At 39.9% G+C, this 10,753-nt stretch overlaps 1 protein-coding gene across 1 annotated transcript in view; it reads right to left on the minus strand.

Moving 5' to 3' along the window:
• Window positions 1–10,510, minus strand: part of LOC101861549 (serine-rich adhesin for platelets) — a gene marked incomplete at its 3' end in the record, with an annotated part of 100,872 nt that extends 90,362 nt beyond the window's left edge. Inside the window, 7 exon segments of the mRNA XM_013086136.1 lie at window positions 2,421–2,535; window positions 3,561–3,644; window positions 4,408–4,490; window positions 6,096–6,209; window positions 7,574–7,675; window positions 8,774–8,932; window positions 10,418–10,510. Of these exon segments, the coding sequence (XP_012941590.1) occupies window positions 2,421–2,535; window positions 3,561–3,644; window positions 4,408–4,490; window positions 6,096–6,209; window positions 7,574–7,675; window positions 8,774–8,932; window positions 10,418–10,510 (750 nt within the window).
• Between the last annotated feature and the right edge of the window lie 243 nt (window positions 10,511–10,753).

A 10,753-nucleotide genomic window follows, 5' to 3' on the forward strand; every position in this document is an offset into this window, starting at 1 on the left:
GTCAGGGTAATAAGATGATTGGGAAAGGGTGTATGGGTAATAGGTTTAGGGGTGTGGGGTGGGGTAGAGCGAAGGAGGGAAGAAGAAGATGAGGGGAAAGGGAGAGGGAAGGAGGGAGGGAGCGAGGGAGGGGGAGAGGGAGGGAGGGGGAGAGGGAAGGAGGGAGAGGACGAAGGGATGGGAGAGGAAAGGAGGGAGAGGACGAGGGAAAGGGAGAGGGAAGGGGAGAGGGAAGGAGGGAGAGGACGAGGGAAGGGGAGAGGGAAGGAGGGAGAGAACGAGTGGAAGGAGAGAGGGAAGGAGGGAGAGGACGAGGGGAGGGGAGAGAGAAGGAGAGAGAGGACGAGGGGAGGGGAGAGGGACAAGGAAGAGCATTTGTACACAGAATATCAACCAAATAAACAAATTTAAAGTTATTTGACAAGTCAGGCACATATAATTCACAAACCCAATACGTCAATACCACATACACTTAAGAATACACACACACAGTACACATATGTGCACACATATAAAGACGGAAGTGTCTACGTAGTCATGGTGTCTAGGTGGACCCCAAAAATGTTGGATTGTGATTGGCTCGCTGAGCGAGCGGTAGTTTACATTGATTACAATGCAAGGCTACTGATCATCTCGGGCGGTATGTCGATCTGGTGTTACTATAATTTATTTATTTTAGCCCAGAGAGAGAGTATTTAATGAATAGGAAGTGCCTTTTTGCAACGCCGCGTTGCGATTAGCGCAAGTGCTAAATAAAACGCTGCGTCGCCGTATGTAAAATATTAAACTTAATCTGCACTTCGGTATCAGAAGTTCTGAGTGATGGCCGAAGTGACAGCGCGTCTGCGCTTGAAGTGAAACCATTATTTTTTTAGCGTTGGTTCGATCACGGTCCTGGACGGGTTTTTTTTCTTTTCTTTTTTTTGGTTGTTTTTTTTGTTTGTTGTTGTCCTCTTCTCGACTGACCAACAAATTGTTCCCATAATTATATCTTGTTGCTTTGTAGTTTTTTATGTAGTGATGAAGCATGCACATTCTGGTTTTGTCCCCAAGACTTGGAGCTCTGTACAAAGTAGGCCTTAGTATAGCCTATACTTTTCCTTTTACCAATTTAGGCCTGGTTAAAGTTCAGTAGTGGCTTTCCTTGGTCTGTGAGTCTAATTTTTTTTTTTTTTAATAAATTTTTGGCTCAGGAGAAGGAAAAAAAAACCTTCCGGAACCGGGATTCGATGCCGCGCTTGGAAACACTGAACATTAGACTTAGAGAACGTAGACAGTAGACAGCTTGTATACGTTCTCTAGGCCTAACTTAAAGTTCGAGTTGCACCGTCTTGTTATTGTTATCCAAGCGTCTTTCGACTTAAACTTACTCAAACTCTAACTCAAATGATTATGATTATGAGAGATGAACAAGACGTCTTCTTTTGAGCAAACAATGTCAGAAACAATTGTTAGATCTAATCTAGACTAGATCTAGATTTTTTTAGATCTAGATCTACCCATGTTGATCGGAATAAGACAACGTCATAAAAAAAGGAGTCAAATCCTAGGAGGTTTATCAAAAAACTGAAAGCTTCCACAATTCAGGCAGAACTACAATATTATCATGTAGAAACGATGGCTACTACATCTAGATCTAGATATCTAGATTCTAGATCTAGTACTGGCGTTTCAAAAAGCACGGGAGCTATTCAGAACGCGGCGTTGCAAATAGCGCTTGCCTAATGAATAAACGTAATCTAGATTTAGATCTAGATTTTGTTGTGCACCCAGCCAAGAGTGTGCAGTTCGGAAAGTAGATGATCTAGATCTAGATCTAGATCTAGATCTAAATCTAGTGGTGGCCTGGTGGGCGAATAACCGAAGAGCGAATATCGATTTTGACTACTCCCCTGTGAATTGGCGGAGACACACTAGGCCTATCATGCAACTTGATTCACAGGTCTACTATCATAATTATCAACAGTAGGCCTACTTGCTTCTGTAGGCCTGGAGTCTACTAGTTTCAAATGGCTTCTTTTTCGGTGCACGGTTTCGGCATTCCTGTACAATTGCGGTCCTGTTTGTTTACACGACGGTTATTGTGGGAGTGAATCTAGATTTCTAGATCTAGATCTAGAATCTAGACCTAGATCTAGATACGTTTATTCATTAAATACTCTCTCTCTCTAGGCTAAAATAAATTAATTATAGTAACACAAGATAGACATACTACTACTACCCGAGATGATCAATAAGTAGGCCTAGTAGCCTTGCATTGTAACCAATGTAAACAACCGCTCGCTCAGTGAGCCAATCACAATCCAACATTTTTGGGGTCCACCTAGACACCATGACTACGTAGACCCCAATCAGGGAGTACCTAGACACCTCCTATAAAGACACAAACATGAGTGCACATCCACACACATGCAGCTTACCTGGTCAGTAGACGTAAGTGGACATACAGTTGCCAGATACTCCACCAGTTGAGCATGCTGGCCAGGGTGAAACTGTCGGCCTTTTCCTTGACTATACAGCCACTCGCCCAACAGCCTAGGGGAGAAAAGATAGAAACACATCAAAGTCGCATCGTTACAAGAAAAACTACTGATGTGCCTAATCAACAATGGAAGGCTCCACAAGAACATCATTGGCGGGCCAGTGTATTCCAATTGGCGATTCAAGTCTCGAGGGAAACACACTGCATTTTAATCTGCTAAGGGCACACCGCTACCGTTTAAATATTGCGTCTCTGTCGATTGCCAAGAACCTATCTTTACAGCTGGGTGAACTATTTACCTTTAGTTAGCCTTTTTCGGCACTCGCAACACAATTATGTCATATAAGTGTAGAGAAGATTACGAGGTGTTACAAGAGAGCAACAAATACAAAAAAAGAAGGAGGAAAGAGTACAAAATATGCCAAACCACACCAGACACCTGCCAACCACCCATTGGCTGAACTTTTAAGAACAGAGTCCACATTTTTAAAATTAAAATAGACAACCTCTTACCTGGTGAAGCCAAGAATCTAAGTCATAACTGTTTCACTACTGAGAGCCACACAGCCAGACCAGGGTGATGGTGTGGTTTGCTCCCTCTTTCCTATCAAACATCTATTGCCTGATCTCCCCTCCTTCTTTTCTGTGTTTTTTACTCCCTTGAAACACCTCTAATCTTAAGCACTTGTATAACCTTCTTGTGTTGCAAGTGCCCTAAAAACTCTTACTTAAACTGCCCCTGCCAGTAATATTTATATCCAGATCTAGCTCAAAAGGTCAGTTGGTTTGGCCCCCCGCTGCGCCAGAGAAAAACTTGTAAGCTGTGTTTGTAGCATGCTCTGGACTTGGTCACCAAACCAATTTAATCAGTTCATTGAAGAGCAATTTAAATGTACAGACTTCATAACTTCTAGTTTACGCAGTACGCGCTTGCTTGGCTTTAAGAAGACAAATCTTTAATACAACACATTTTTTGCCTTCTCTTTTTCTTCCTCAACATCAATGTCTAAGGGAACGATGTATAAGACAAATAAACAGAAACACCAGTTCACACAAAGAACACAAAGGCTATACCAACCTTTCTTTCTCTGACACCATGTAACCATCCAGGACATAGACTGTGGGGCACCAGTTCCAAATGTATGGCCGGTAATCAAACCCTGTAACCTAAGTCAAGGAAGTTTCTTTTCTGTCAATAAAAGGAATAATCTACACGTCAGCTGAACAATCTTGGGTGCAGAACATACATTTATCCTTCACTAGTTATGCAAAGTTCTTAAGTCTCTGAGAATGACAGAGAAAAGACACATTTGGACTAGTCTTTAGCGGCAATGCTGGACTTTCCAGACACAACACAAAAATATGGAGTAAGCAATCTCTGTCAAAGACAGAGTACTTTGGCATGTACACACGAGTGATAATGTTGAGGATGTGGCATGTACACGTGGATGTCATCACTGAAGATGACAGCGTTTGCCTCTGCCTCCAATTCTGAACTTGAAAACATGAGGAAGTCCTGAATCCCTTACCCGAATGGGGTTTGAACTCTTCTAGACCGTATCATAAAGGTATTTCCTCCCAGCCAGGTCTCTAATCATGCACACAAGCATCGGCTCTTCTAAATTAATTACCAGTATTCTAAAGAAGCTATTCAGACAACATCAGCTTCTGTCTCTTTGTCAAGTGCCATCATGTGGAGAGTTAAATCTGTATGAGTCCCTGTGTGTGTACAGGTAGCTTTCTGTGTAAGATGAACCACTGGAAGAGTAAAAATTTTGTATACGGGGTCACCAAGTTAGCAAATAGGCGAGATGTCTGAAACTGATCTTGTTCAGGAATAATGCAAAATATTGTGATCTGTGACTTGTGTTGTGCCTGATAAGGCCTTGATTTTTCAACAACTACAACAGCAAACAAAAGGATATTCATTCTCTGCTGTCATCATGAGGCAGGGATTTTCAGCAACAGAAAACTGTTGCAGATTGGCCAACCCAGACAGGTAACAGATCTGCAAAAAACAAAAATTGACAGGTTATTACATACAATCTCCATGTCACAGTTCACTGACCAACTCAAGAGGTCGAGATTTTCAGGCTTATGTTATCTACCTTAGAGGAAATGGTTTCAAGCTGATCTTAGTGTGAAGCTGGGAAAATCATCTACTATGGGAGTAGGCAGGCATTGTACCATATATGCACTTATTAGCTTCAAACACAGGGCTGGTCAGTTTCTGTTTTCTAAAAAAGTCCCACTCATTTCATTGTGTTGATAAAATGAAATTTGGTGATTTATTCTTCAAGTTGTAAAGTGTGTAGCTCTTCTAGCACACTACTACTCTAGTGTGTTTCTCTGCCACTCCAACGAAGTTCATCAGTGATCTGCGTATTCTAAAAGACATAAAATATACACGAAAACATACAAAACACTTCATCAATCCAACCTGATATAAGAGCAACAAGTGAACATTTTAGAAGCAAATCACAAATATTCTACAACAAAACAAGAGAACTTCATTTTAAAAAAGCTCACACTAATAAATTATATTTATTCTTTCCATACCAAAAAAAATGAAAGCTGTCAATGCAAGAGCTACACCTATACTATCGGCGTATGGGCGAAAGACACAACAGCAGAAACATAAATTCAGGATTGTGCATAGGCCTCTTATCCCAAATATAAAGTATATTTGAAGGTCTGAACAGAACAACAAGCGACTTGTCATCAGCAAAGAAAAATTCTTTTTTTATTTTTTTTATAGTAGAGGGTTTTACAGCGCTCGCAACTGCATAAGGTCATATGAGCGCCATGGGATGGGTGTCAACAGAGAAGTCTTTATAGGGAATCAGACTTAGACTGCTCACCTCTCTAGTTTCAACAGCACAAGGTCTGCTTCGACTATCAAGGCACCCCAAAATAGCAGGTCACAAGAGAGTGACAAACATACAAAAAAAGTAGAGGAAAATGACAATAGTACGGACAGGAAAGAAAAAGCAGCAGTTCCCTGTTGTATATCAGGCACAGTTATGTGTGTGACATGAGTCAGCCCATTTACAATTTTACTATGCTTGAACGAGAAATATCCCCCCTTTGGGAATGGCCTAAAGACACTACAGTCAGTGGCACTGCCCCAGGGGATAGAAATCTTGCTTTTGGTTCAAGTCATTGGAACAGATCCAAGGCCACTGTAATTCAACTGTTGATATTACTGGTGTGAGGAGACAAATAGTATTTTTCATTTAATAGTGGGTTAAATGTAGTCAACCGAAACTGATGACATTTTCATTTCAAGTACCGAAGTCTGAGTGATATCACAAAACAATTCTGAATAACTCATGACAACTTTCACCCACCTCCCCTCCCCCCTTGAGTCTTAATTTAGTGACTTTTGGCAAAGATTGGCGATTTCTACTGATTCGAATATTTACAGTGATAATTGGGTCAACATGACATATCAACAAAGGGATGTTTGTGTACTGAAAAACAACATGTGATTTGAGAAGCAGACAAAATTTGAGCACAGCTTTGCATCTTTCTGTTGATACACATTCACTCAAGTTATTGCTTTGACAGCTGGATATCATATAAGTTAAAACAACATGATCCCTCCTTGTACCTCACTCAGGTCGTAAATGCTGTTATCAGCAAGGGAGAGAACACTCAGATTCTGGGGCAAGTGTGAGACTGCCATCTTCAGAGACGTGATGCTGTTACTATGCAAAAGTAATGTCTGGGAAGAAACACAGAATGAAAAAAATATTTTAAAAACATGCATTTAGGTCTATATTCTGAAATTCAACATGGCCATTTTCAGCAAAACAAGATGAGACAAAATATTTATACCTGAGACAAGAGGAAAAAAAATTACATTTGCATTCGCGGAACCTATCCAAGAAATTCACTGACTGTCAAGGAGAAAAGTGGTTGTCTTAGACAGGTGGTTCTCTTGGGCAGTGTCATTATAATATAGAAAAAATGCAAGGGGGAGAGAGGAAGAGGTGGTCATTTAGACGGGTGATTGTTTTGGACGGGTGGTTGTCTGAGCAGATTTGACTGCACTTACACCATCATTATAAGAAAGACCTCTATAAAAATATAGAGAAAATATCAAGAGAGACATCATTACAACTGAAATCAACTTTACAAGCTGGGAATAGGAAACAGAAGAACGCAGACAACGGAAGAGAGAAGTGGAGAACCAGTATTAATTCTGTTACCCCAAGTGGACAACAAGAGTGTCCAGTGGAACTTGCCCAATGCCAAAGTGGACAGTCCCAGGGTCCGATCAAATCGCAGAATGCAAGAAGCATTACTGTGACTAGTATCTCTTACAAATCCAAGTAGGTATATTTTGATCTGGAAGTCTTAGATAAATATATATAAACACCCCTTCCACTTTCACTTTGACAGAGCTTTAATCATTTTATGAACATTTTTCATGCATACCTCATAGAGTGTTTTACGAGATCTTGAAAGAAATTATACCTATTAAATAACCTTACAGGACTGCAAGGGGCATAACTAGTATAATTTCGCACATGTTTTTACTGATTGGCCTGATCAGTCAGATGCGTCAGCATCAGAGAACGCTAAATGTTGAAAGATTCAGGACAAACACAATTGCAAGTGCAGTGAAAGAACAAGCTGAATGTCAGAAGAAGAATATAACCATTTATTACTGAGACCCATATTGTAATGGTAAGATGTTACTTGGAATTACTTGGATCCAGAGCTAGAATCATAGCAGGCGGTAAGATGTTCTTTACTTAAACACATCCTATGAATTATTGTTAAAAGTGACATATTAACTTCATTAAGACATATGAAAAATGCAAAGACCATAATCAGAAGCAGACAATAATCAAATATCTAAAGCCGTGTCTATAGTTCTTCTCTCACTTCAATAGAAATAAATATATGAAATACTGAAGACTTTTACAAGAACACTTTTACAAGAACACTACCCTTATTTAAAAGGCTAAACCAGGTCTGATCCGCAGCTAAAAAGTCCAAGCCTAGACTATCATCTAGCTATAAAAATAGACCACAGGAACTGAAATCAGCGAGCACAAAGTTTCATACTATGACACCAACCTTCAAGTTGTCCATATAACTGAGGTCTGAGAAGTGAGTAATGTCATTGTCCGATAAATCAATGTAATGAAGCATTCCCGACTTTGGAAGATGTTCCACAACCTTCAAAAAAGAAGACAAAGTGAGCCACATTAAATAATCACCACTTTTGATAAATTTCTTTTTCCTAACATAGAACATTTCATTTAAAGTTGTCATCTCTGCAAAAATAAAATAATGAAGAATGAAATCAATAAGTAAAGTAAATACGTACCAGTCAGGGAAATTTTACAGGAGACTGAACAACTATAACTGTTGAAATGTAGAAACATGGCCAAAAATAGAGAAAGCACCAGTGCGAAGGCTTTACAGTTGTCAAAAATGTATGAAAATCAATAATGATAACACCTACAAGGAAGCTGCAAAGTCACTAATGATGACACAGGTCACTAGAGATACAGTTGTCTTCACCTGAAAAAAATTTGTGCTCAGAAATCAAAATAAAACAAGAGAAATTGAGCATACAAAATCACAGCTGGATAAGAGTTGAGGTCAACCCAAGAATAAGTCATTAATCTACCCTGACTTTAAGCTGAAAAGAAGCGAGTCCAGCGATCGTCCGTACTGCCTGGAGTTTTGTTGACAACATTGCCCAAAAACACAAAAGACTGAATATATGCAGTAAGTATCCGGTCCAAAGCTTTGAAACATTAGAAATCTATTTATCCCTATTCTTATACTCTCCCATCTCCATGCCCACTTCTCTTCATTCACATTAGCAAGATAAGGCGTGAATGCTTTGGGACAGTAGACAGAGAAAAAGAGTAAGAGTGAGGTATGGAAATTTACACTGGAATTTATTGATGGTATCAATGATGATGGTATTAAGCCAGCCAGGTGTGATGTTAAGGAATTAATTTTGTTCACATGGACCTAAGGACCATACAATCAATTCACTTGGCATGTGGCAACAAGACACTGTTTCCTGTGATTTAGGAATCTGTAACTTTGCTGTTTGTAAATTTATTCATAATGTTCTTTTGGACAAACTATTTTTCTGATCACCTGGCATAGAGATCACAGCTCCATGGGCTATTCTAACCACCCCATATGGCATCAAGGAGCTAGGATACCAAAAAAGAGAGCACGATAAGATAAATAAATCGTAACAGCACCCATCTGTCCTGAAAAAAAATGTTTCTAGGCTATTTCAATGCTGACCTTGATAGAATTGGAGCTGAGGTCTAGCCATGTGAGATGCTCCAACAAGTCAAGACCTTCCATGGTGACGATACTGTTGCTGGCCAGACTCAACACTGTCAACAGGGGGAGGGAACCCACTGCATGCATACGCACAATGTGATTGTGGACTGCAGACAGCTGTAAAAAACAAAAAACAAAAAAACTTCTGAGTTCTCAAATAAAATCATCCTGAACTCAAGTCTGTGAACAGCACAAATAGAATGTTTTCTTTCTGGTTTGAGATGTTATACATCTTACATCTGAGAACCAGTGTCTGTGGGTGGCTGGTAGGAGCTTTGGTGTGGTTTGCTCCTTCGTTTCTATCAAACATGTCTCATTCTTATTTCTCCTTCTTCTTTTTTGTGTTTATTACCCACTTCTTACACCTCTAATCTTCAGCACTTTTATGACCTTAATGTGTTGCAAGTGCCGTAAAACTGTTAATAAAACTAAAATGAACCAAGATCTGAATGCAATTCCCATGGGGAGAGGTTATGTTATTGAGCACCTCCTTTTCTTTGCAAGGTTCATTATATGTATCCAACTCAGTCTGGATTGGCCCTGACAGGCCGGCTCAAAGAAGCCCGCCTCTTAAATTATCTAGATTCAGTGTATGGGGGTCAAATCATTCACAATCAGTCAATCACATGTTTGAGAGTGAGTGTTATACACCAGTGAGTGACATTTGCATACCTGAGTGTTATATACTGAATCAGTAAAATTATATGAATGAGTTAGTGAGCATTGCGAAGCAATGAATGAACATTATTTACGCGAGGAGTGAACGGGTGCTGTATTACTGAAAGGGTATTATTGACAATATCAGAGTGTGATTGTTATGTACTTGTGGGTGAGCAGTAAATCATATCAGTCTTACATGTTTATTCAGTATTAAATTTCAACCACGAAGACTGAGTGTACATATCTTGGAGAGTGAATGTAATGGTACAGTACTTGTTGATGTTAGACGCCCCTAATGACATTATTATTTAGATCATTTAGGTGGCAAGCAGCTTCAACCCTGCCTGTCAGGGTCACCTCAGACTGAGAGGGATACAACATTCAAACAGATAGACGAAGATACTCGATAAAAATACTTCCCCACACAGGAACTGAACTCACATGTTCTGCGTGCAATGGTGAAGTGCCATAGATGCCAATGATTGTTATGAATGAGTATATATGTACATTAGTGAGTGTATACATATGAGTGAGTGATTGTGAAGAGTGAGTGTACATACCTGAGTGAATGTTTGGTGCTTGATTGAGTGAATGAGAGTTACATAACAGAATGAGTGAGTGTTATGAGTAACTGAGAGAGAGAGAGAGAAAACGAGCAAGAGAGAGAGAGAGAGAGAGAGAGAGAGAGAGAGAGAGAGAGAGAGAGAGAGAGAGAGAGAGAGAGAGAGAAAGAGAGAGAGAGAGAGCAATTTGAGATGACCATCCAGTGTCAAGGAGAAAACTGATTATCTTAGACAGGTGGACCTCTTGGACAGTGTCAATAAAATATGCCCCCCCCCCCCAAAATGCAAAGAGGAAAGTGGGAAAAGGCTGTTTTGTCTTGTACAAATGGTCTTCTTGGACACGTAGTTGCTAAAACTGGTTTGACAGAATATTACATACCTGAGTGAGTGACGGGCATGCCTCCAATCCATCCAGTTTGCTGATGTTGTTGTTGTCTAGTATGAGTGTGGTTGGCTTGAACGCTATGGACATGTTGTTCTACTGATTTTTTTTGTCTCTTCAAACATGAAAAGGGGGAAAATATCATTGGTAAAAGAGTGCTCTCCATATCTGTCAACACACAGTCTGATTTGGTTTTGTTTGACATTTATGAGAGAATCTGAACAAAAGAGAGAGAGGGATGGAGAGAGAAACAGAGAGAGAGAGAAATTGAGAGAAAGAGGAAGAGAGAGAGAGAGAGAGAGAGAGAGAGAGAGAAATTGAGAGAAAGAGAGA

Source organism: Aplysia californica, unplaced genomic scaffold (assembly GCF_000002075.1).
Source record: "Aplysia californica isolate F4 #8 unplaced genomic scaffold, AplCal3.0 scaffold00001, whole genome shotgun sequence".
NCBI classification, from domain to species: Eukaryota; Metazoa; Mollusca; class Gastropoda; order Aplysiida; family Aplysiidae; genus Aplysia; species Aplysia californica.